The sequence below is a fragment of the Staurois parvus genome, unplaced genomic scaffold (genome assembly GCF_062004578.1).
Source record: "Staurois parvus isolate SC_StPar_1 unplaced genomic scaffold, SC_StPar_1.0 ptg000463l, whole genome shotgun sequence".
NCBI lineage: Eukaryota > Metazoa > Chordata > Amphibia > Anura > Ranidae > Staurois > Staurois parvus.
This window is the reverse complement of record NW_028318259.1, coordinates 400,469-428,336: the sequence shown is the minus strand read 5'-3', so window position 1 is coordinate 428,336 and position 27,868 is coordinate 400,469. Positions and strand designations below refer to the sequence as shown.

At 41.6% G+C, this 27,868-nt stretch overlaps 1 protein-coding gene across 1 annotated transcript in view; it reads left to right on the top strand.

Moving 5' to 3' along the window:
- Window positions 1-27,868, top strand: part of LOC149452803 (claudin-15-like) — a 109,361-nt gene that overhangs the window by 66,812 nt on the left and 14,681 nt on the right. The window contains exons 2-4 of the mRNA XM_089688952.1: window positions 1,141-1,305; window positions 22,782-22,863; window positions 22,963-23,073. Coding sequence (XP_089545078.1) covers window positions 1,141-1,305; window positions 22,782-22,863; window positions 22,963-23,073 — 358 coding nt within the window. The remainder of the gene's footprint in view (window positions 1-1,140; window positions 1,306-22,781; window positions 22,864-22,962; window positions 23,074-27,868) is intronic.

The following is a 27,868-nucleotide window of genomic DNA, read 5'->3' as shown; positions in this document are numbered from 1 at the left end:
GGCATTAATCTTTTAGAAAAAATATGGGATGCTTTGGTTGAACTTCCATGAGTAGGTCTGATGTTCATGCAACAAATGTTTTATAAACAGACCCCTTAGGAGGCACAGGACTAATTAAAGTGACACTAAACCCAGAACCCTGCATTCACTATATCTGGTCTCCCCGGACCCTGCATTCACTATATCTGCTCTCCCCGGACCCCGCATTCACTATATCTGGTCTCCCCGGACCCTGCATTCACTATATTTCCTCTCCCCGGACCCGGCATTCACTATATCTGGTCTCCCCGGACCCGGCATTCACTATATCTAGTCTCCCCAGACCCTGCATTCACTATATTCGGTCTCCCCGGACCCGGCATTCACTATATCTAGTCTCCCCAGACCCTGCATTCACTCTATCCGGTCTCCCCGGACCCCCCATTCACTATATCCGCTCTCCCCGGACCCTGCATTAACTATATCTGGTCTCCCCGGACCCTGCATTCACTATATCCGGTCTCCCCGGACCCTGCATTCACTATATCTGGTCTCCCCGGACCCTGCATTCACTATATCTGGTCTCCCCGGACCCTGCATTCACTATATCTGGTCTCCCACAGTACACACAACATGGAAGTGCAATTATTGTAGTAAATATAAACTGCTAAATACCTTTTCTCATCAGCAGTTAGAGCAGTCTTTGTGACTTCAGCAGAGCACAGGTTAAAGCTTGTAGGAGGAGTTTTCTTTCTGCTCTAGGAGGTTGTGAAAGTCCTGACCCTCTGACTGGACAGTGCTGATTGGCCCTGTGCTGATCTCACACTCTCCCAAGACAAAAAAGACCTCTCTAGCAATACACACAGGGGATAATTTCAACAAGAAGATCAGAGAAGACAGGATCAAACAGCCTTTTTACACAATGCAGTGGATTAACCCCTTAGGTCCCACAGTGAGTATAACAAGCATGCTTCCCTGTATATACAGACTGATTGTACTGTTGTGGGTTTAGTGACACTTTAAGTAGTTTGAATTTTTTTTCAATAAAATAGAAACATTTGGTGCGTGTCGGCTACGTCTAATTCTAACACGATGGGAAATATAATTGTTTCGAGAAGCTCTGTTGCATTATTTGAGACCTTTATGTGTCTGCCATTACAGGTTACCTCCAGGCTTCCCGGGCCCTTATGATTTCGGCGCTGGTTTTTGGACTTCTGGCCTGTCTGTGTGGGATGGTTGGACTTCAGTGCAACAAGGTTGCTGAAGGGAATTCTGTACTGAAGGGCAAGTTTGCAACCGTATCCGGAGCTATATCTATATTTGCAGGTGAGATGAATATAATCTGCTTTTCTATCCTCTCGCCCCATGCCTTGTGAACAACAACTGAGGATCACATCGCATTATCAGTCCTGATTTTACAATATACTGAATAAATTGATGCCAGTAGAGCACAAGGGAGACTTCTAGCGATCAGATTGGGGCATCACATAACCATCTCCAAAAAAAAGGACTTCTAGGTGAATCTTATATAAACCTTTTGGGGGTCTAGGCCAACCATATTGCTAAAGCACAACTACCTCGTGGTGCCTGTAAGTATCTGCATTCCATTTCTTATGTCCTTGTGGACCATCTGGATTCTAGGCTGTGCACCAAGTCTTGACGTCTGCCTAAGTCTAAACCATGCCCCGCCCCTTCCTAAAACTTGGCCCTGCCCCCTCTCATTCCATTGGCTCCACTACCATTAAGGTTTTGGCATAGAATTGTCGAATAAATGGGAGTGTGTTCCAGCACAGGGAGGGGCACCTAAGGATATTGCAAATTGACAATGAAACGCGTAGGGTGGGACTTCTGGTGGCGTTACATCTGCTTTTTTGGAGCGCACGCTAGATGCATACAACGGCACTTCCTGCTCTGACGTGAGATCTCCAAATCTACATGTGTAATTGCATTGGCTTTGTATCTTGTGTTAAAATAAACCATGTTACACTATGGGAGGCTCTTTTCCATTTTTCTTTATGGACTTGTCATGTGTTTCATGACTGTTACTTGTGAGATTTAAAAGTTCCATCAGAACAGCGAGCAAAATCCTCTCTTGTATTAAAAGAGTTATAGACTCCAGAGAGCAGGGGGGACTGACCATTCGGACACTCGAGCGCTGCCCGAGTGCCCGGGGTCAGTAGGAGGCCCCATGAGATGCCCCTGGTACCTTTCATAGACTTTTTTGGGAGAGGTTTGAGTGTAAGCAAGGACAAAGAGGACCCATGATCCCCTATTGTCCGGGGGCCCCATGAGTTGTCAGTTCGCCCCTGCCAGAGAGAGAGATATCATTTCCCCGGTACAGATCATTAGTAAGACCTCATCTGGAATATGCAGTTCAGTTTTTGGCACCAAGTCACAAAAAGAACATTGGGGAACTGGAGAAAGTACAGAGAAGGGCAACCAAACTGATAAGAGGCATGGAGGAGATCAGCTATGAGGAAAGATTAGAGGAACTGAATTTATTCTCTCTTGAGAAGAGATTAAAGGGGGGATATGATCTCCATGTATAATACATAAGGGGGATATGATCACCATGTATAATACATAAGGGGGATATGATCACCATGTATAATACATAAGGGGGGGATATGATCTCCATGTATAATACATAAGGGGGATATGATCTCCATGTATAATACATAAGGGGGGATATGATCACCATGTATAATACATAAGGGGGGATATGATCTCCATGTATGATACATAAGGGGGGATATGATCTCCATGTATAATACATAAGGGGGATATGATCTCCATGTATAATACATAAGGGGGGATATGATCACCATGTATAATACATAAGGGGGGATATGATCTCCATGTATAATACATAAGGGGGGATATGATCTCCATGTATGATACATAAGGGGGGATATGATCTCCATGTATAATACATAAGGGGGGATATGATCTCCATGTATAATACATAAGGGGGATATGATCTCCATGTATAATACATAAGGGGGATATGATCTCCATGTATAATACATAAGGGGGGATATGATCACCATGTATAATACATAAGGGGGGATATGATCTCCATGTATAATACATAAGGGGGGATATGATCTCCATGTATAATACATAAGGGGGGATATGATCTCCATGTATAATACATAAGAGGGGATATGATCTCTATGTATAATACATAAGGGGGGATATGATCTCCATGTATAATACATGAGGGGGATATGATCTCCATGTATAATACATAAGGGGGGATATGATCTCCATGTATAATACATAAGGGGGGATATGATCTCCATGTATGATACATAAGGGGGATATGATCACCATGTATAGTACATAAGGGGGGATATTATCTCCATGTATGATACATAAGGGGGATATGATCTCCATGTATAATACATAAGGGGGGATATGATCTCCATGTATAATACATTAGGGGGGATATGATCACCATGTATAATACATAAGGGGGATATGATCTCCATGTATAATACAGAAGGGGGGATATGATCTCCATGTATAATACATAAGGGGGGATATGATCTCCATGTATAATACTTAAGGGGGGATATGATCACCATGTATAATACATAAGGGGGGATATGATCTCCATGTATAATACATAAGGGGGGGATATGATCTCCATGTATAATACATAAGGGGGGATATGATTTCCATGTATAATACATAAGGGGGGATATGATCTCCATGTATAATACATAAGGGGGGATATGATCTCCATGTATAATACATAAGGGGGGGTATGATCTCCATGTATAATACATAAGGGGGGATATGATCTCCATGTATAATACATAAGGGGGGGATATGATCTCCATGTATAATACATAAGGGGGATATGATCTCCATGTATAATACATAAGGGGGGATATGATCTCCATGTATAATACATAAAGGGGGATATGATCTCCATGTATAATACATAAGGGGGGATATGATCTCCATGTATAATACATAAGGAGTATATGATCAACATGTATAATATATAAGGGGGGATATGATCACCATGTATAATACATAAGGGGGATATGATCTCCATGTATAAGACATAAGGGGGGATATGATCTCCATGTATAATACATAAGGGGGATATGATCTCCATGTATAATACATAAGGGGGGGATATGATCTCCATGTATAATACATAAGGGGGATATGATCACCATGTATAATACATAAGGGGGGATATGATCACCATGTATAATACATAAGGAGGATATGATCTCCATGTATAATACATAAGGGGGGATATGATCTCCATGTATAATACATAAGGGGGGATATGATCTCCATGTATAATACATAAGGGGGATATGATCTCCATGTATAATACATAAGGGGGGATATGATCTCCATGTATAATACATAAGGGGGGGATATGATCTCCATGTATAATACATAAGGGGGGATATGATCTCCATGTATAAAACATAAGGGGGGATATTATCTCCATGTATAATACATAAGGGGGGATATGATCTCCATGTATAATACATAAGGGGGGATATGATCTCCATGTATAATACATAAGGGGGGGATATGATCTCCATGTATAATACATAAGGGGGGATATGATCTCCATGTATAAAACATAAGGGGGGATATTATCTCCATGTATAATACATAAGGGGGGATATGATCTCCATGTATAATACATAAGGGGGGATATGATCTCCATGTATAATACATAAGGAGTATATGATCAACATGTATAATATATAAGGGGGGATATGATCACCATGTATAATACATAAGGGGGATATGATCACCATGTATAATACATAAGGGGGGATATGATCACCATGTATAATACATAAGGAGGATATGATCTCCATATATAATACATAAGGGGGGATATGATCTCCATGTATAATACATAAGGGGGGGTATGATCTCCATGTATAATACATAAGGGGGGATATGATCTCCATGTATAATACATAAGGGGGGATATGATCTCCATGTATAATACATAAGGGGGGGATATGATCTCCATGTATAATACATAAGGGGGGATATGATCACCATGTATAATACATAAGCGGGGGGATATGATCTCCATGTATAATACATAAGGGGGGATATGATCTCCATGTATAATACATAAGGGGGGATATGATCTCCATGTATAATACATAAGGGGGGATATGATCACCATGTATAATACATAAGGGGGGATATGATCTCCATGTATAATACATAAGAGGGGATATGATCTCTATGTATAATACATAAGGGGGGATATGATCTCCATGTATAATACATGAGGGGGATATGATCTCCATGTATAATACATAAGGGGGGATATGATCTCCATGTATAATACATAAGGGGGGATATGATCTCCATGTATGATACATAAGGGTGATATGATCACCATGTATAGTACATAAGGGGGGATATTATCTCCATGTATGATACATAAGGGGGATATGATCTCCATGTATAATACATAAGGGGGGATATGATCTCCATGTATAATACATTAGGGGGGATATGATCACCATGTATAATACATAAGGGGGATATGATCTCCATGTATAATACAGAAGGGGGGATATGATCTCCATGTATAATACATAAGGGGGGATATGATCTCCATGTATAATACATAAGGGGGGATATGATCACCATGTATAATACATAAGGGGGGATATGATCTCCATGTATAATACATAAGGGGGGGATATGATCTCCATGTATAATACATAAGGGGGGATATGATTTCCATGTATAATACATAAGGGGGGATATGATCTCCATGTATAATACATAAGGGGGGATATGATCTCCATGTATAATACATAAGGGGGGGTATGATCTCCATGTATAATACATAAGGGGGGATATGATCTCCATGTATAATACATAAGGGGGGGATATGATCTCCATGTATAATACATAAGGGGGATATGATCTCCATGTATAATACATAAGGGGGGATATGATCTCCATGTATAATACATAAGGGGGGATATGATCTCCATGTATAATACATAAGGGGGGATATGATCTCCATGTATAATACATAAGGAGTATATGATCAACATGTATAATATATAAGGGGGGATATGATCACCATGTATAATACATAAGGGGGATATGATCTCCATGTATAAGACATAAGGGGGGATATGATCTCCATGTATAATACATAAGGGGGATATGATCTCCATGTATAATACATAAGGGGGATATGATCACCATGTATAATACATAAGGGGGGATATGATCACCATGTATAATACATAAGGAGGATATGATCTCCATGTATAATACATAAGGGGGGATATGATCTCCATGTATAATACATAAGGGGGGATATGATCTCCATGTATAATACATAAGGGGGATATGATCTCCATGTATAATACATAAGGGGGGATATGATCTCCATGTATAATATATAAGGGGGGGATATGATCTCCATGTATAATACATAAGGGGGGATATGATCTCCATGTATAAAACATAAGGGGGGATATGATCTCCATGTATAATACATAAGGGGGGATATGATCTCCATGTATAATACATAAGGGGGGGATATGATCTCCATGTATAATACATAAGGGGGATATGATCTCCATGTATAATACATAAGGGGGGATATGATCTCCATGTATAATACATAAGGGGGGATATGATCTCCATGTATAATACATAAGGGGGGATATGATCTCCATGTATAATACATAAGGAGTATATGATCAACATGTATAATATATAAGGGGGGATATGATCACCATGTATAATACATAAGGGGGATATGATCTCCATGTATAAGACATAAGGGGGGATATGATCTCCATGTATAATACATAAGGGGGATATGATCTCCATGTATAATACATAAGGGGGGGTATGATCTCCATGTATAATACATAAGGGGGGATATGATCTCCATGTATAATACATAAGGGGGGGATATGATCTCCATGTATAATACATAAGGGGGATATGATCTCCATGTATAATACATAAGGGGGGATATGATCTCCATGTATAATACATAAGGGGGGATATGATCTCCATGTATAATACATAAGGGGGGATATGATCTCCATGTATAATACATAAGGAGTATATGATCAACATGTATAATATATAAGGGGGGATATGATCACCATGTATAATACATAAGGGGGATATGATCTCCATGTATAAGACATAAGGGGGGATATGATCTCCATGTATAATACATAAGGGGGATATGATCTCCATGTATAATACATAAGGGGGATATGATCACCATGTATAATACATAAGGGGGGATATGATCACCATGTATAATACATAAGGAGGATATGATCTCCATGTATAATACATAAGGGGGGATATGATCTCCATGTATAATACATAAGGGGGGATATGATCTCCATGTATAATACATAAGGGGGATATGATCTCCATGTATAATACATAAGGGGGGATATGATCTCCATGTATAATACATAAGGGGGGGATATGATCTCCATGTATAATACATAAGGGGGGATATGATCTCCATGTATAAAACATAAGGGGGGATATGATCTCCATGTATAATACATAAGGGGGGATATGATCTCCATGTATAATACATAAGGGGGGGATATGATCTCCATGTATAATACATAAGGGGGATATGATCTCCATGTATAATACATAAGGGGGGATATGATCTCCATGTATAATACATAAGGGGGGATATGATCTCCATGTATAATACATAAGGGGGGATATGATCTCCATGTATAATACATAAGGAGTATATGATCAACATGTATAATATATAAGGGGGGATATGATCACCATGTATAATACATAAGGGGGATATGATCTCCATGTATAAGACATAAGGGGGGATATGATCTCCATGTATAATACATAAGGGGGGATATGATCTCCATGTATGATACATAAGGGGGATATGATCACCATGTATAATACATAAGGGGGGATATGATCACCATGTATAATACATAAGGAGGATATGATCTCCATGTATAATACATAAGGGGGGATATGATCTCCATGTATAATACATAAGGGGGGATATGATCTCCATGTATAATACATAAGGGGGATATGATCTCCATGTATAATACATAAGGGGGGATATGATCTCCATGTATAATACATAAGGGGGGGATATGATCTCCATGTATAATACATAAGGGGGGATATGATCTCCATGTATAAAACATAAGGGGGGATATTATCTCCATGTATAATACATAAGGGGGGATATGATCTCCATGTATAATACATAAGGGGGGATATGATCTCCATGTATAATACATAAGGGGGGATATGATCTCCATGTATAATACATAAGGAGTATATGATCAACATGTATAATATATAAGGGGGGATATGATCACCATGTATAATACATAAGGGGGATATGATCACCATGTATAATACATAAGGGGGGATATGATCACCATGTATAATACATAAGGAGGATATGATCTCCATATACCGTATAATACATAAGGGGGGATATGATCTCCATGTATAATACATAAGGGGGGGTATGATCTCCATGTATAATACATAAGGGGGGATATGATCTCCATGTATAATACATAAGGGGGGATATGATCTCCATGTATAATACATAAGGGGGGGATATGATCTCCATGTATAATACATAAGGGGGGATATGATCACCATGTATAATACATAAGCGGGGGGATATGATCTCCATGTATAATACATAAGGGGGGATATGATCTCCATGTATAATACATAAGGGGGGATATGATCTCCATGTATAATACATAAGGGGGGATATGATCACCATGTATAATACATAAGGGGGATATGATCTCCATGTATAATACATAAGGGGGATATGATCTCCATGTATAATACACAGGGGGGATATGATCTCCATGTATAATACATAAGGGGGATATGATCTCCATGTATAATACACAGGGGGGATATGATCACCATGTATAATACATAAGGGGGATATGAACTCCATGTATAATACATAAGGGGGGGATATGATCTCCATGTATAATACATAAGGGGGGATATGATCTCCATGTATAATACATAAGGGGGGATATGATCTCCATGTATAATACATAAGGGGGGATATGATCTCCATGTATAATACATAAGGGGGATATGATCTCCATGTATAATACATAAGGGGGGGATATGATCTCCATGTATAATACATAAGGGGGAATATGATCTCCATGTATAATACATAAGGGGGGATATGATCTCCATGTATAATACATAAGGGGGGATATGATCTCCATGTATAATACATAAGGGGGGATATGATCTCCATGTATAATACATGAGGGGGATATGATCTCCATGTATAATACATAAGGGGGGATATGATCTCCATGTATAATACATAAGGGGGGATATGATCTCCATGTATAATACATAAGGGGGGATATGATCTCCATGTATAATACATAAGGGGGATATGATCACCATGTATAATACATAAGGGGGGATATGATCTCCATGTATAATACATAAGGGGGGATATGATCTCCATGTATAATACATAAGGGGGGATATGATCTCCATGTATAATATGTATAAACATTTATCACAGGGGGACTTTTATGAGTGTTGCACTATAGACTATGTCCTGAAGGACTGTACAAGCTGCTGCTGGTGGGCATTGTGGGGGATCTCTCCTGTTTGCTCCAGAAGGTTTTTTTTGCTGCCTGTGGTGTTTTACAGTCTTGCCAGTTTTGGCTTCCAAGCCATTAGCCATTATCTCTGTATTGACCTCTCCTGAGTTTTTTGTACCTTAAAAAACACTCTCCTAAATGTTCTCTGGAGCCCAACTCTTCTTACAATGCAAAAAGAGTCAAGGACTCCGCTCTAAAGTTTGAAATGCTGGCCCAACAAGCCCCCTGGAGGTATTCATCCACCTCCAGGGGGAGTGGTTGCTACATACCACAACGAGTAGCTATTTTGAATGTGCTGCTTTGCTGAGGCACAAAGCAAGTGCTGTGCAATTCAGTCCAAAAAAAATGCTGGGAGGAGGTGAGCCTTGTCATGTGACCTGGGAAGATTGTAATCAGCCTCTCTTCCGATCTTTGATGCGACTTTGTTGTGACTTTACACTCTGTGACACTAAAGTAGCATCAAAGTAGTGCAGGAACCTTTATGTGTTGCTTTTTTTTTTTAATAATAGGAAAGTACGACAGTTCTGTTCCTGCAGTGTGACTTTGATGCAACTTTACACTCTCTATTATTTTATTTATTTATTTCAGGTACTTATATAGCGCCGTCAATTTACACAGCGCTTTACATATATATTATACATTCACATCAGTCCCTAACCTTCAAGGGGCATACAATCTAAGGTCCCTAATTCACATTCATACATACACATACTAGGGACAATTTAGACAGGATCCAATTAAGCTACCAGCATGTCTTTGGAGTGTGGGAGGAAACCGGAGTACCCGGAGGAAACCCACACAGGCACAGGGAGAACATGCAAACTCCAGGCAGGTGGTGCCATGGTTGGGATACGAACCAACAACCCTAGTACTGCCAGGCAAAAGTGCTAACCATTTAGCCACTGTGCTGCCCCAGTGGCACACAAGTAGCATCAAAGTCTTGTCACAGTCACATCAGAGTAGTGCAGGAACCTACCTTTATGTGTCCAAGATTGCATGTTAAGGTTATTTATTTCAGGTACTTATATAGTGCTACCAGTTTACGCAGCACTTTACATATATATTGTACATTCACATCAGTCCCTAACCCTCAAGGGGCGTACAATCTAAGGTCCCTAACCCTCAAGGGGTGTACAATCTAAGGTCCCTAAACCTCAAGGGGCGTACAATCTAAGGTCCCTAACCCTCAAGGGGCGTACAATCTAAGGTCCCTAACCCTCAAGGGGCGTACAATCTAAGGTCCCTAACCCTCAAGGGGCGTACAATCTAAGGTCCCTAACCCTCAAGGGGCGTACAATCTAAGGTCTCTAACTTACATTCATACATACACATACTAGGGACAATTTAGAGAGAAGCCAATTAACCTACCAGCATGTCTTTGGAGTGTGGGAGGAAACCCACGCAGGCACAGGGAGAACATGCAAACTCCAGTGATGTAGTGCCATTGTTGGGATTTGAACCAACGACCCTAGTACTGACAGGCGGAAGTGCTAACCACCCAGCCACTCTGTTCCCTCTGTTAGAAGTTAAGGTTAGGATTATGGTTATATGTTAGGGTTGTGGTTAGACGTCATCATTAGGGTTAGAGGCAATCATTAGGGTTAGAGGTAATCATTAGAGTTGGGGTTAGAGGTAATCATTAGGGTTGGAGTTAGAGGTAATCATTAGGGATGGGGTTAGAGGTAATCATTAGGGTTGGAGTTAGAGGCAATCATTAGGGATGGGGTTAGAGGCAATCATTAGGGATGGGGTTAGAGGTAATCATTAGGGATGGGGTTAGAGGTAATCATTAGGGATGTGGTTAGAGGTAATCATTAGGGTTAGAGGTAATCATTAGGGTTAGAGGCAATCATTAGGGTTAGAGGTAATCATTAGGGTTGGAGTTAGAGGTAATCATTAGGGTTGGAGTTAGAGGTAATCATTAGGGATGGGGTTAGAGGTAATCATTAGGGTTGGGGTTAGAGGTAATCATTAGGGATGGGGTTAGAGGTAATCATTAGGGATGGGGTTAGAGGTAATCTTTAGGGTTGGAGGTAATCATTAGGGATGGGGTTAGAGGTAATCATTAGGGATGGGGTTAGAGGTAATCATTAGGGTTAGAGGTAATCATTAGGGTTAGAGGTAATCATTAGGGTTGGGGTTAGAGGTAATCATTAGAGTTAGAGGTAATCATTAGGGTTAGAGGTAATCATTAGGGTTGGGGTTAGAGGTAATCATTAGGGATGGGGTTAGAGGTAATCATTAGGGATGGGGTTAGAGGTAATCATTAGGGATGGGGTTAGAGGTAATCATTAGGGATGGGGTTAGAGGTAATCATTAGGGTTGGGGTTAGAGGTAATCATTAGGTTTGGGGTTACAGGCAATCATTAACCACTTGCCCTCCTGAGGATTTACCCCCCTTAATGACCAGGCCTCTTTTTGCTACTCGGCGCTGCACTAATTCAACTGATAATTGCGCAGTCATACAATGCTGCACCCAAACAAAATTTATGTCCTTTTTTTCACACAAATAGAGCTTTCTTTCGGTGGTATTTGATCACCTGTGTGCTTTTTATTTTTCACGCTATTAACAAAAAGAGACCAAATATTTTGAAGAAAAACAATATTTTTTACTTTCAGCTATAAAAAATATATAGTAGACTCAAAGTTGGTTATAAATTTAGGCCCAAATGTATTCTGCTCCATGTTTTTGGTAAAAAAAATCCCAATAAGTGTATATTGATTGCTTTGTGTGGAAGTTATAGCGTCTACAAACTATGGTATAGATACTGCAATTTACAAAATTTTTTTGCTATACAGCGCTGCGCTAGTTTAACGGACAATTGCGTGGTCATGCAATACGGTACATAAATGAAATTTATGTCCTTTTTTTAACACATACAGTCATGGCCGAAATTGTTGGCACCCTTGATATTTCTCCAGGAAATCATGTATTTCTCACGAAACGTATTGCATTAACACATGTTTTGCTATACACATGTTTATTCCCTTTGTGTGTATTGGGACAAAACAAAAAAAGGGAGGAAAGAAAGCAAATTCGACATAATGTCACACAAACCTCCAAAAATGGGCTGGACAAAAGTATTGGCACCCTTTCACAACTGCGGATAAATAAGAATGTTACAAGCATGTGATGCTCCTGTAAACTCACCTGGGGCAAGTAACAGGTGTGGGCAATATAGAAATCACACCTGAAAGCAGATAAAAAGGAGAGACGTTCACTTAACCTTTGCATTGTGTGTCTGTCTGTGCCACACTAAGCATGGACAACAGAAAGAGGAGACGAGAACTGTCTGAGGACCTGAGAACCAAAATTGTGGCAAAATATCAACAATCTCAAGGTTACAAGTCCATCTCCAGAGAACTAGATTTGCCTTTGTCCACAGTGCGCAACATTATCAAGAAGTTTGCAACCCATGGCACTGTAGCTAATCTCCCTGGTCGTGGACGGATGAGGAAAATTGATGAAAGATTGCAACGCAGAATAGTCCGGATGGTGGATAAGCAGCCCCAAACATGTTCCAAAGACATTCAAGCTGTCCTGCAGGCTCAGGGAGCATCAGTGTCAGCGCGAACTATCCGTCGACATTTAAATGAAATGAAACGCTATGGCAGGAGACCCAGGAGGACCCCACTGCTGACACAGAGACATAAAAAAGCAAGACTACAGTTTGCCAAAATGTACTTGAGTAAGCCAAAAGCCTTCTGGGAAAACGTCTTGTGGACAGATGAGACCAAGATAGAGCTTTTCGGTAAAGCACATCATTCTACTGTTTACCGAAAACGGAATGAGGCCTACAAAGAACAAAACACAGTACCTACGGTAAAATATGGTGGAGGTTCAATGATGTTTTGGGGTTGTTTTGCTGCCTCTGGCACTGGGTGCCTTGACTGTGTGCAAGGCATCATGAAATCTGAGGATTACCAAAGGATTTTGGGTCGCACTGTAGGGCCCAGTGTCAGAAAGCTGGGTTTGCGTCCAAGATCCTGGGTCTTCCAGCAGGACAATGACCCCAAACATACGTCAAAAAGCACTCAGAAATGGATGGCAAAGAAGCGCTGGAGAGTTCTGAAGTGGCCAGCAATGAGCCCAGATCTAAATCCCATTGAACACCTGTGGAGAGATCTTAAAATTGCTGTTGGGAAAAGGTGTCCTTCCAATAAGAGAGACCTGGAGCTGTTTGCAAAGGAAGAGTGGTCCAAAATTCCGGGTGAGAGGTGTCAGAAGCTTATTGATGGTTATAGGAAGCGACTGATTTCAGTTATGTTTTCCAAAGGGTGTGCAACCAAATATTAAGTTAAGGGTGCCAATACTTTTGTCCAGCCCATTTTTGGGGTTTTGTGTGACATTATGTCATATTTGCTTTTCTGCCTCTGTTTTATATTTGTTCCAATACATACAAAGGGAATAAACATGTGTATAGCAAAACATGTGTTAATGCAATACCTTTTTTGTGTGAAATACTTGATTTTCAGGAAAAATATCAAGGGTGCCAACAATTTCGGCCATGACTGTATAGAGCATTGTTTTGGTGGTAACTTAAATCAAGGAATGCGCTAAAACCACAAACTATTCCTAATTTAGTGTAGAAACATTAGTGCAAAAGATATATATATCTATTATCAATTAATATCAAAAAATATCAAAATTATGTGCAAAACATAAGTAATTTAAATAATTAAGTTTGTGAATATAAAAAAAACAAAAATGTCCAATTCTGAATTTCTTCAAATGTCCAAATAAATCCTTTCCAAATTCAGGTGCTCTCAAAGAAATTGTGCCAAAATCCACCACCAAAAGTAAAGTTGGGTAACTCACCAGAGCTCCATGCTGATCAATCTCTAGATCAGCAAAAAACGCTTTTTGCTCTGGGAGCAGATGAAATGAATCAACTTCTCAGGTGTGATGATCAATAGCTACACATTCATCCATAAGGTAGGTATCCACCACTCAATATAATGGTTCCAGGAGCATTATATCACTCTCTCTTTTTATATCTCTCCACCGAGGTCATGTTTGGGAATGAAAGAGAAAAATCATGGTGCAGCCAGTTTTTTTTATAAAAGTATCCAACAATTTAATAAAGATTTACACTCACAAAAAGGGTGTCTTCACCGACACCAGTATAACAGCATAAAACAGCAAATGGTATAACAGTCTCCTGTTCCCCGTACACTCACTACAGCGCTCGTGACTTAATTTTCTCCACAAACGTCAGCATCCAGTAAGCCCTACTAGTTTCGTCATGAATGACGTCTTCAAGGGGCGGTCTGAGACCGCCCCTTGAAGACGTCATTCATGACGAAACTAGTAGGGCGAATGACGTCTTCAAGGGGCGGTCTGAGACCGCCCCTTGAAGACGTCATTCATGACGAAACTAGTAGGGCTTACTGGATGCTGACGTTTGTGGAGAAAATTAAGTCACGAGCGCTGTAGTGAGTGTACGGGGAACAGGAGACTGTTATACCATTTGCTGTTTTATGCTGTTATACTGGTGTCGGTGAAGACACCCTTTTTGTGAGTGTAAATCTTTATTAAATTGTTGGATACTTTTATAAAAAAACTGGCTGCACCATGATTTTTCTCTTTCATTCCCAAACATGACCTCGGTGGAGAGATATAAAAAGAGAGAGTGATATAATGCTCCTGGAACCATTATATTGAGTGGTGGATACCTACCTTATGGATGAATGTGTAGCTATTGATCATCACACCTGAGAAGTTGATTCATTTCATCTGCTCCCAGAGCAAAAAGCGTTTTTTGCTGATCTAGAGATTGATCAGCATGGAGCTCTGGTGAGTTACCCAACTTTACTTTTGGTGGTGGATTTTGGCACAATTTCTTTGAGAGCACCTGAATTTGGAAAGGATTTATTTGGACATTTGAAGAAATTCAGAATTGGACATTTTTGTTTTTTTTATATTCACAAACTTAATTATTTAAATTACTTATGTTTTGCACATAATTTTGATATTTTTTGATATTAATTGATAATAGATATATATATCTTTTGCACTAATGTTTCTACACTAAATTAGGAATAGTTTGTGGTTTTAGCGCATTCCTTGATTTAAGTTATAGCACTAAGAAATTTATTTGGTTTCTTTGAGGTGGAATTGCTGCTTTAAAGTATTAAGGGTGTGGCGCTTTTATTACACTTGTGATATTGTTTTGGTGGTATTTGATCACCTGTGCAATTTTTATTTTTGGCGCTATAACCAGAAAAATTTTTGAAAAAAAAAATATTTTTTTGAAAAAAACAATATTTTCTCATTTTGGTCATAAAAAATATCTAAAAAAAATAGAATTTTGTCATAAATTTAGGCCAAAATGTATTCTGCTACATGTTTTTGGTTAAAAAATCCCAAGAAGTGTATATTGATTGCTTTTTGTGAAAGTTATAGCATCTACAAACTATGGTATTGATAATGGAATTTACACAGCTTTTACTTTCTGACTGCCCATCACATTTCTTGAGGTGCTAAAATACCAGAATAGTACAAACACCCTCAAATGACCCCTTTATGGAAATTAGACACCCTAAGCTATCTGCTGAGAGGCATATTGAGTCCATGGAAGATTTATTTTTTTTCCACAAGTTTCTGGAAAATGACAAAAACTTTTTTTTTTTTTTACACAAAGTTGTCATTTAAATTATTTATTTCTCGCACAAGCCATGGGTATATGTGGAATTACACCCCAAAATACATTCTGCTACTTCTACTGAGTATGGGGATACCACATGTGTGAGACTTTTTGGGAGCCTAGCCACATACAGGAGCCTGAAATCCAATGACCACTTTGAAAGCCTGAAGGTGTGTAACTTCCTCATTACACTTCCTCACTACCTATCACAGTTTTGAAGGCCCTGACATGCCAGGATAGCACCAAACCCCCCCCCCCCCCCAAATGACCCCTTTCTGGAAAGTAGACACTCCAAGGAATTTAAAAAGAGGCATGGTGAGTATTTTGCAGATTTCATTTTTTTCTCACAAGGTTTTGAAATATAAAAAAAATAGAAAGAATATGTTTTAGTTTTTTTTCTTCATTTTCCAAAAACCTGTGGCAACAAATGAGATCTGCAAAATACTTACTGTGCTTTTCATCAAATTCCTTGGGGCATCTACTTTCCAAAAAGGGGTAATTTGGGGGGTTAGGTGCTATCCTGGCATTTCATGGCCTCCGAAACTGTGATAGGTAGTCTGGAAGTGTAATGAGGAAATAAAGCCCTTTAGAAGCCTGAAGGTGCTTATTGGATTTTGGGGTCCTGTACTTGGCTAGGCTGCCAAAAAGTCTCTCACATGTGGTACCCCCATACTCGGGAGAGGTAGCAGAATGTATTTTGGGGAGCAATTCCACATATAACCATGGCATGTGTGAGCAGTAAATCATTTAAGTGACAATTTTGTGTAAAGAAAAAAAAATATTTATTTTTGTCATTTTCTAAAAACTTGTAAAAAAATTAATTCTTCTATTGATTCAATATGCTTCTCAGCAAATAGTTTGGGGTGTCTACTTTCCAAAAAGGGGTCATTTTGGGGGGTGGGGGCGTTTTATGCCAGGCATTAGAAGTTTATGCCACACATCATTCACTCTTCTAACCACCTGAAGACCAAGCCTTTTTGTTCACATGAAAAAAATCAATATTTTTTGCTAGGAAATTAATTTAAACCCCCAAACATTATATATTTTTTTAAAGCAGACACCCTAGTGAATAAAATGGTGGGTACTACAATTTTTTATGGCACATAGTACTCGCGCAGCGATTTTTCAAAAGCAATTTTTTTTTAAAAATACACTTTTTTTACTTTTAATGCACAAAAACACCATATATTGGCCAATTGTTTGGTAAAATATAAAAGATGATGGTATGCCGAGTAAATAGATACCAAACATGACATGCTTTAAAATTGTGCATGCCCCGTTCAATGGCGACAAACTGCAAATATTTTTAATATCCATAGGTAGCGCTTTAAAAGCCTTTAAAAGCCACCATTTTAGATTTAGAGAGGAGGTCTAGTGTTAGAATTACTGCCCTTGATTTGACGTTCACGGCAATACCTCACATGCATGGTGCAACCAATGTTTACATAACGGCACAGGGTCAAGGTTTGTGCACACAGGTGTGCGCGCATGGGAGGGGCAACTTTTTTTTTCTATTATTATTTTTACATTGTACCTTTCATTTTTTTTTTATCCCCTTTAATGCTATAACAGGGAATGCAAATAACTCCTATGACTTCAATGGGCATTGTCATATATTCTTTTTTCAGAAATCTGGGGTCTATCAGACTCTGGATATCTCCTCTGCCCTTACATTATCTAATCAAACCAAAATCGGTGTGATCAGATACTTTCCCAATTTACAAATGGCGCTGTTTATATCCTGCGAAACTGAAGTGATGAAATGCTTGTAGCTTCTGAATTCTTAGACTATAGAGATGATTGGCACCATTCTGGTCTCCAATCAGCTCTATGGTCAGCTGGCAGAAACACCGGCTGCATTCTCAGGTTCCCCTGATGGCACGGGACTGCCCGAGAAGGCCGTGGAAGGCAGCGGGGGGAGGGGGGATATCATCTCCCACTGCTTGTAAAAGCAATCTTGCAGGTAATTAGCCACTAGGATTGCTTTTACATGAAAGCCGATCACCGGCTGAAAAAAAACGACACCAGGATCATGCCTGCAGCTGTAGACATCATCCTGGTATAACCATTCAAATCCAGTGATGTACCAGTACATCGCTGGTCCTTGTTGGTTATATACAGTTGCAAGAAAAAGTATGTGAACCCCTTGGGATTACGTGGAGTTTTGCATGAATTGGGCATAAAATGTGCTCTGAACGTCATCTAAGTCACAACAACAGAAGAACACAGTCTGCTGAACATAATACTACACAAACATTAGATGTTGCCATGGTTTAATTGCACATAACATGTAAACATTCACAATGCAGGGAGGAAAAAGTATGTGAGGCCCTAGCTTAATGAGCTAATTGGGGCCAGGAGTGAGCCAACCTTGACTCCAATCAGTGCGATGATATTCGCAGAAAAGAGCTCTCAGAAGACCTACGATCAAGAATTGTTGACTTTCATGAAGCTGGAAAGGGTTACAAAAGTATCTCCAAAAGCCTTGATGTTCATGTGTCCACGGTAAGACAGACTGTCTACAAATGGAGAAAGTTTAGCACTGTTGCTACTCTCCCTAGCCGTGGTCATCCTGTAAAAATGACTGCAAGAGCACAGCGCAGAATGCTGCATGAGGTAAAGAAGAATCCCAGAGTGTCAGCTAAAGACCTACAGAAATCTCTGGCACATGCTAACATTTTTGTTGACACATCTACAATAAGGAAAACATTAAACAAGAATGGAGTACATGGGAGGACACCACGGAGGAAGACATTGCTGTCCAAAAAGAACATTGCAGCACGTTTGAAGTTTGCAAAAGAGCACCTGGATGTTCCACAGCACTACTGGCAAAATATACTGTGGACAGATGAAACCAAGATTGAGTTGTTTGGGAAGAACACACAACACTATATGTGGAGAAAAAAAGGCACAGCACACCAACATCAAAACCTCATCCCCACTGTAAAACATGGCGGAGGGAGCATCATGGTTTGGGGCTGCTTTGCTGCCTCAGGGCCTGGACGGATTGTTGTCATTGATGGGAAAATGAATTCCAGAGTTTATCAAGACATTTTGCAGGAAACCGTACGACCATCTGTCCGCCAACTGAAGCTCCGCAGAGGATGGGTGATGCAACAGGACAATGACTCAAAGCATACAAGTAATTCAACAAAACAATGGCTGCAACAGCACAGAATATGCCTTCTGGAGTGGCCCAGTCAGAGTCCTGACCTCAACCCGATTGAAATGCTGTGGCATGACCTTAAGAGAGCGATTCACACCAGACATCCCAAGAATATTGGTACACTGAAACAGTTTTGTGAAGAGGAGTGGTCCAAAATGACTCCAGATCGTTGTGCAGGTCTGATCTGCAACTACAGGAAACGTTTGGTTGAGGTTATTGCTGCCAAAGGAGGGTCAACCAGTTATTAAATCCAAAGGTTCACATACTTTTTCCTCCCTGCACTGTGAATGTTTACATGTTATGTGCAATTAAACCATGGCAACATCTAATGTTTGTGTAGTATTATGTTCAGCAGACTGTGTTCTTCTATTGTTGTGACTTAGATGACGTTCAGAGCACATTTTATGCCCAATTCAAGCAAAACTCCACGTAATCCCAAGGGGTTCACATACTTTTTCTTGCAACTGTATGATATGTTCTTTTTTTTTTTTGTATGCAGCCAGTGGACTGAATGAAAAAATAAGAAGAAATCTCTGCCAGAAAAAGTGTGTGGTATGCCCACCATTAGAATATACCGCCCTGCATCCACCCACTTCTAATGGTGGGCACACATTAGGTCACACTTTGCCACAAGCGCCAGTTCCAAGATTGAATAAATGTCTAAATAGTGGCACGCTTGAATAAAAATTGTCCACGTATAAGTGGTACCTCATATGGAGAAATGATGACACCAAGTCCCAAACTATCTTGCCACTGCTCCCCATGTATTCTGGGCATCCGAGGGGCTCCACGTGATTATCTTTTCCCTCGCAAATCCAAAATTTATACGTATAGCCTGTTGTCCTCTCACAGGTCTTCTACATCTTGACCCCATATCTGGCACGCTTGCTGGGGAGAAATTGTTTGAATGCAAGGCGGCCAGAAAAATTAATAAGGGACTCATCAACACAGATGTTTTGCTGGGGAGTATAGACATCTGCAAATTTTAGGTCAAGGTGATTTGCAAGGGGCTGAATTTTGTGGAGCCGGTCAAATTCAGGGTCATCCCGAGGATGACAGTGTATTGTCGCTGAAATGCATAAAACACATTATACTCTCATATCTATGCCTGGCCATGGCAGCAGAGAACACGGCATATGATGAATCTGGTCTGCGGACCAATACAACCAAAATTGATTTCTTTTAGTAATGCCCATGTTGAGGGTTAGGCCCAAAAAAACTAAATTTGAAAACCGTAATGAGTTTCCATGCGACTGGTCTGGCAAAGTTTAAATTTGGGTTGGCGGCAATAAATTGTTGTGCATATAAAATGCTTTGATCCACAATCAACGCATACAGATATTCCGTGAAAAACAGCTCCAAAAATCAAGGAGGTATGTGAAAGACCAGGATGTACTAGACTGCTGGTACTCGCCAGTTCACCAAAAGGTAGCGCGGCACTAATACTGGCACTCTGCTGCATATGAGAGTCATCAAAATTTACCAGAAAGTGCTAACAGAGATCAGGCCTGATTCTGCGAACACTGCAGTTTTGTGTGCAATGTATCACGTGACAGTGACCTACTGACACTGCACTTGCTGGGGGAGAAGGGGGGGTAAGCGTAGGGGCTAAACGCAGGTGTTGGCAGGTGCAGGGGCTGATCCCGCTAACGCTGCATTTTTGGGGACCCTATACTAATGTGAACGCTGGTATAGTGCTGACCTGATCAAAGATATTGACCCGTTCAGACATTATACTAGCAATGGAGGTTTTTATTGTACATGAGCGTGCTCCTGGCAATCAAGGGGTTAAATGTGATGACTGGTGTACTGACAGGCAATCTGACGCTATCTCGGAGGGGCGTGAAAACCACGGGAGCGCAAATCAAGTATATATATATATGTGATTTTGCGTACCCATGCCGCCCTGTAGCAGTATTTCTGCTGTAGGGTGGTCAGGAAGCGGTTACAGAAGAGGTTTGTGTTACGGCGCTGCGTTACTTTAACTGACAATTGCGCGGTCATGCAACACTGCACCCAAATTAAATTTACATCCTTTTTTTCCCCACAAATTGAGCTTTCTTTCGGTGGCATTTGATCGCCTGTGCGGTTTTCATTTTTTGTGCTATAAAAAAAAGGCTGACAATTTTGAGAAAAAAAATCAATATTTTGGACTTTTTGCTATAAAACATGTCCAGTAAAAAAAATTAAAAAATCAAATTTTGTCACAAATTTCATCCAAAATGTATTCTGCGACATGTCTTTGCTAAAAAAAATCCCAATACGTGTAAATTAATTGGTTTACATGAAAGTTATAGCGTTTACAAATGGAGGGAAAGATACTTGGGTTTTTAATTTTTATTTATACTAATAATGGCGGCGATCAGCGACATATGGCGGCTATCAGCGACTTATGGCAGGACTGCGGCAGACATTTTGACACTGACATCCCCAGTGACACCAATACAGTGATCAGTGAAAAAAAAACCCACTGACACTGTACTAATGGCACTGGGGAGGAAGGGGTTAACATTTATTTTCACTGAAAGGGTTAGGGGAGTGTTTTACTAGGGGGCGGGGGTGTGTGCTGGACGTGGGCAGGCTGATCGGGAGAGAGAAACTCTTCTCTCCCTCTTCAGCTTGTCACGAGCTGTCAGGGAACTGACACAGAGCAGGGCTGTGTGTAAACAATGCAGCCCTGCTCTCTGTCAGCGATCACCGCTAATCCCGGGGAAACGGACGGTAATCACCGGCCGTGACCCAGCGGCTGACACCCGCTGCTGACACCCGCAGAACAGGTAGGGCAGGTGCGCGCTTCGCTCGCGCCCCTACAGGTTTTGCAAAACTACGTTTTAAAAAAGCCATCAAAAACGCAACACTTGCGTTTTTTGGTGCGCGTCCTTTGAGGTCTATTACGTGCAAAACACAATCTGCTGTAGAAAAAAGGTCCCTGACCCTTTCCAAAAAAGTGCACTGGCTCAAAACGCACAGATGTAAACTAGATCCACAGGAAACCATGTTAAATGGACTGTAGTTTGGTTCTACAAAATTCAGTAAAAATGCATTGGTGTGAACCAAGGCTGAAGCCTGCATTTTGTGACTTATTTGTAAACATGGATGCAGTGTGGACTAAAAACCAGAGATGGTGGATGCACCGCGAGGGCATTTGTTGTGTCCAGCAGAGACTAGATTCAGGTGTCTGCTTTCTGTTACAAATAGGCCCCTTAGTATGACAGAAGGCTTTTAACACAGTCCATGAGTACTTCCTATGATATAACATAAGTCTCTTGTTGAATTTCTGATGTCCTTCTTCTTCAGGTATCTGTGCTGGGATTTCTGTCTCTTGGTACGCATTCAATATTACCAAGGACTTCTTCAACCCACTGTACCCAGGAACCAAGTACGTATAGATTCCCCTAGCCAAGTATTAATGGTGTAATACAACTATGAAACACCAATTGCAGTGAGTAGTATGACTTCTCAAATTATTCCTCACTAGGTATGAAATTGGCCCGGCTCTTTATCTTGGCTGGTCAGGAGCTCTTCTAGATGTGCTTGGTGGGTCGCTCATGTGCTGCTCATATAAAACTCAGGTGGCCAAAGCCAAAAAGTAAGTATCCATTTTAATATCTTTATAAACATCTATTTACATTTTATTATCTTTATAAACATCTATTTATAAAAAGACAACCTTTCCTACAGTGCATGGCATTGGCTGAACTGCCAGAAGGCCGTTGCAGCATTTTGGGTTGAGGATGAGTTGGCACCTCACCAAACTGTTTAAAGTTTCCTGGTATACATTGGGAAAATTCCCCCCCCGTTCCTCCAGTGTTACGTTTCATGTTAAGCAGTTGAGTGACTTGAGTGGGCAAAAAATGTTTACTTTAGACTGTTGGGTTCAAAACCCAGCAGGAGAGAAGAGGTCTGTACACACGAAGACTCCAGACTGCCTACAGCCATTGTCGATTTCTTAGGATCAGAAGGAATATGTTTCATTTCTAATAAAATCCAAAATATTAGTCACAGGGAGATGAAACCAATCGCTTCTGATAGTATGCATAGTGATTTATTTGGTTGGAGAGTCACTGCTGGTGTGCGTCTTTGACATTTGGTGGCCGCTGTGAGAGTCAGCTTATATACACTATATTGCCAAAAGTATTGGGCCACCTGCCTTTACATGCACATGAACTTTAATGTCCTCCCAGTCTTAGTCCGCAGGGTTCAATATTGAGTTGGCCCCGCCCTTTGCAGCTATAACAGCTTCAACTCTTCTGGGAAGGCCATCCACAAGGTTTAGGAGGGTGTCTATGGGAAGGTTGGACCATTCTTCCAGAAGCACATTTGTGAGGTCAGGCACTGATGTCGGGGGAGGAGGCCTGGCTCACAGTTTCTGCTCTATTTCATCCCAAAGGTGTTCTGTGGGGTTGAGGTCAGAACTTTGTGCAGGCCAGTCAAGTTCCTCCACCCCAAACCCACTCATCCATGTCTCTATGGACCTTGCTTTGTGCACTGGTGCGCAGTCATGTTGGAACAGGAAGGGGCCATCCCCAAACTCCTCCCACAAAGTTGGGAGCATGAAATTATCCAAAATGTCTTGGTATGCTGATGCCTTAAGAGTTCCCTTCACTGAAACTAGGGGGCCAAGCCCAACCCCTGAAAAACAACCCCACACCATAATCCCCTCTCCACCAAACTTTACACATGGCACAATGCAGTCAGGCAAGCGCCGTTCTCCTGGCAACTGCCAGACCCAGACATGTCCATAGGATTGCCAGACAGAGAAGTGTGATTGGTCACTCCAGAGAACACGTCTTCACTGCTCTAGAGTCCAGTGGCAGTGTGCTTTACACCACTTCATCCGACACTTTGCATTGCACTTGGTGATGTAAGGCTTGGATGCAGCTGCTCGGCCATGGAAACCAATTCCATGAAGCTCTCTACGCACTGTTGTTGGGCTCATCTGAAGGCCACACCAAGTTTGGAGGTCTTTAGTAGAGATGAGCGAATCGAAGTATCCGAAGTGGAATTCGAGTCGAATTTCGGAAAAATTTCGATTCGTGCCGAATCCGAAAAACAGCCTAATTCGGACGCGCGAATCGAAATTTTTCCGAAAATGGCGGCTGACATGTGCGGCGACGGAGCGGGGATGTCGGGGAAGGCGCGCAGACAAGGCGCGCTGCCCCATAATGCATTCCTCAACGACATGTGATCGCATCAGCCAATCAGCAGCCAGCCAGCCAGCACTGTGTAATGGTCGAGGTATATATAGCGGCCATTTTGGAAATCTTCATTTGCCTGCAGTCATTGAACAGAGGCAGACCGCTCTGTACTAGGGACAGGGACAGAGTTAGGGCCACAGAAACGAGAATTGGGGACAGAGAGAAGTTACTTAGGGACAGAGAACCATTACTCAGGGACACAGACTTGTTAATGAGGGCCACAGAATCGTTATTTAGGGACAAAGAAACGCTAGTTAGGGCCACAGAATTCATACTCAGGGACAGACAGAATTGTTACTCAGTGCCAGAGAATTGTTACTTAGGGCCACAGAAACGTTATTAGGGCCACAGAATTTTTACTCAGGGACAGACAGAATTGTTACTGAGTGCCAGAGAATTGTTACTCAGGGACAGACAGAATTGTTACTGAGTGCCAGAGAATTCTTACTCAGGGCCACAGAATTCATTCTCAGGGACAGACAGAATTGTTACTCAGGGACAGACAGAATTGTTACTGAGTGCCAGAGAATTGTTACTCAGGGACAGACAGAATTGTTACTGAGTGCCAGAGAATTGTTACTCAGGGACAGACAGAATTGTTACTGAGTGCCAGAGAATTGTTACTCTCACAGACACAAAATTGTTACTTGCACAGACACAGAATTGTTACTTGCACAGACACACAATTGTTACTCAGGGCCACAGAATTCATACTCAGGGACAGACAGAATTGTTACTGAGTGCCAGAGAATTCTTACTCAGGGCCACAGAATTCATACTCAGGGACAGACAGAATTGTTACTCAGGGACAGACAGAATTGTTACTGAGTGCCAGAGAATTGTTACTCAGGGACAGACAGAATTGTTACTGAGTGCCAGAGAATTGTTACTCTCACAGACACAAAATTGTTACTTGCACAGACACAGAATTGTTACTTGCACAGACACACAATTGTTACTCAGGGCCACAGAATTCATACTCAGGGACAGACAGAATTGTTACTGAGTGCCAGAGAATTGTTACTCAGGGACAGACAGAATTGTTACTGAGTGCCAGAGAATTGTTACTCTCACAGACACAAAATTGTTACTTGCACAGACACAGAATTGTTACTCGCACAGAGACAGAATTGTTACTCAGGGCCACAGAATTCATACTCAGGGACAGACAGAATTGTTACTGAGTGCCAGAGAATTGTTACTCAGGGAAGACAGAATTGTTACTGAGTGCCATAGAATTGTTACTCAGGGACAGACAGAATTGTTACTGAGTGCCAGAGAATTGTTACTCTCACAGACACAAAATTGTTACTTGCACAGACACAGAATTGTTACTCGCACAGAGACAGAATTGTTACTCAGGGCCACAGAATTCATACTCAGGGACAGACAGAATTGTTACTGAGTGCCAGAGAATTGTTACTCAGGGACAGACAGAATTGTTACTGAGTGCCAGAGAATTGTTACTCTCACAGACACAAAATTGTTACTTGCACAGACACAGAATTGTTACTTGCACAGACACACAATTGTTACTGAGTGCCAGAGAATTGTTACTCAGGGACAGACAGAATTGTTACTGAGTGCCAGAGAATTGTTACTCAGGGACAGACAGAATTGTTACTGAGTGCCAGAGAATTGTTACTCAGGGACAGACAGAATTGTTACTGAGTGCCAGAGAATTGTTACTCTCACAGACACAAAATTGTTACTTGCACAGACACAGAATTGTTACTCGCACAGAGACAGAATTGTTACTCAGGGCCACAGAATTCATACTCAGGGACAGACAGAATTGTTACTGAGTGCCAGAGAATTGTTACTCAGGGACAGACAGAATTGTTACTGAGTGCCAGAGAATTGTTACTCTCACAGACACAAAATTGTTACTTGCACAGACACAGAATTGTTACTTGCACAGACACACAATTGTTACTCAGGGCCACAGAATTCATACTCAGGGACAGACAGAATTGTTACTGAGTGCCAGAGAATTCTTACTCAGGGCCACAGAATTCATACTCAGGGACAGACAGAATTGTTACTCAGGGACAGACAGAATTGTTACTGAGTGCCAGAGAATTGTTACTCAGGGACAGACAGAATTGTTACTGAGTGCCAGAGAATTGTTACTCTCACAGACACAAAATTGTTACTTGCACAGACACAGAATTGTTACTTGCACAGACACACAATTGTTACTCAGGGCCACAGAATTCATACTCAGGGACAGACAGAATTGTTACTGAGTGCCAGAGAATTGTTACTCAGGGACACCTAATCGTTGAATTAAATAGTATGTCAGACAACATGCAGAGGAGTGGCAGAGGAGGCAATGTTTTAGGAGCGAGCAGACGTGGCAGCAGAGGAAGGGGTCGAGGCAGCAGTATTCGCAGCCAGAGGCCAGTGCTCCCGGTGTCATCCAGCGGTCGTGTCTCCACCGACAACCCTGCCGTCATTGATTGGTTGGCTCGGTCGTCTTCCTCTTCCCAGGTCACCTCTGACACCTACAGCCAACGGTCGGTGGGTACGTCAGACACAACCGTTAGTTGGCATGGCCCGGGACCAAGCCCACTGAAATCACGTGTCCTCTACCTGCCCCTGTCCTTTGCTGTTCCCTCACCAAGCGAAGTATCGCATGCTGTGGGCTCAGCCCCACTGTACAGTGAGGAAGAGCTAACAGAGGGCGGTCAGGAACGGGGGGAGACATCGGCCTTTTCAGCAGCCAAGCGAACAAGTACTGGCGAGGAGAGTGGCTCGGTAGCCGGTCTAGAGACAGGTCTGTCTCCTGACCCAGACGCAGCCGAGGGGGCTAGTAGTGAGGCGGAGACCCTACTTGATGATGAGGAGGTTGATCGCACTTGGCAGCCTCGTCGTCATCAGGCAATTTCTTCCGCATCATCAGGAGAAGAGGGTGGCAGCTTGGCAGCGAGCAAAACAGTCGGTGGGTTGCCCAGGAGACAGCAGCAGGGTCGCATCAGTGTCAGTGGAGCCAAACGTCCACGGAGTAGAGCACCAGCTCCACTGCAGCCTACCACCACGGCCAGTAGTGGTGCCGGTGCGCACGGAGGAAGTAGCAGTCAGCCAGTGAAGAGTAGCGGGGGCAAAGTTTCCTACTCGGTGGTGTGGCAATTTTTCCTCAAGCCGCCCGAGGAAGTAAACGTAGCCGTATGTCGACTATGTGGC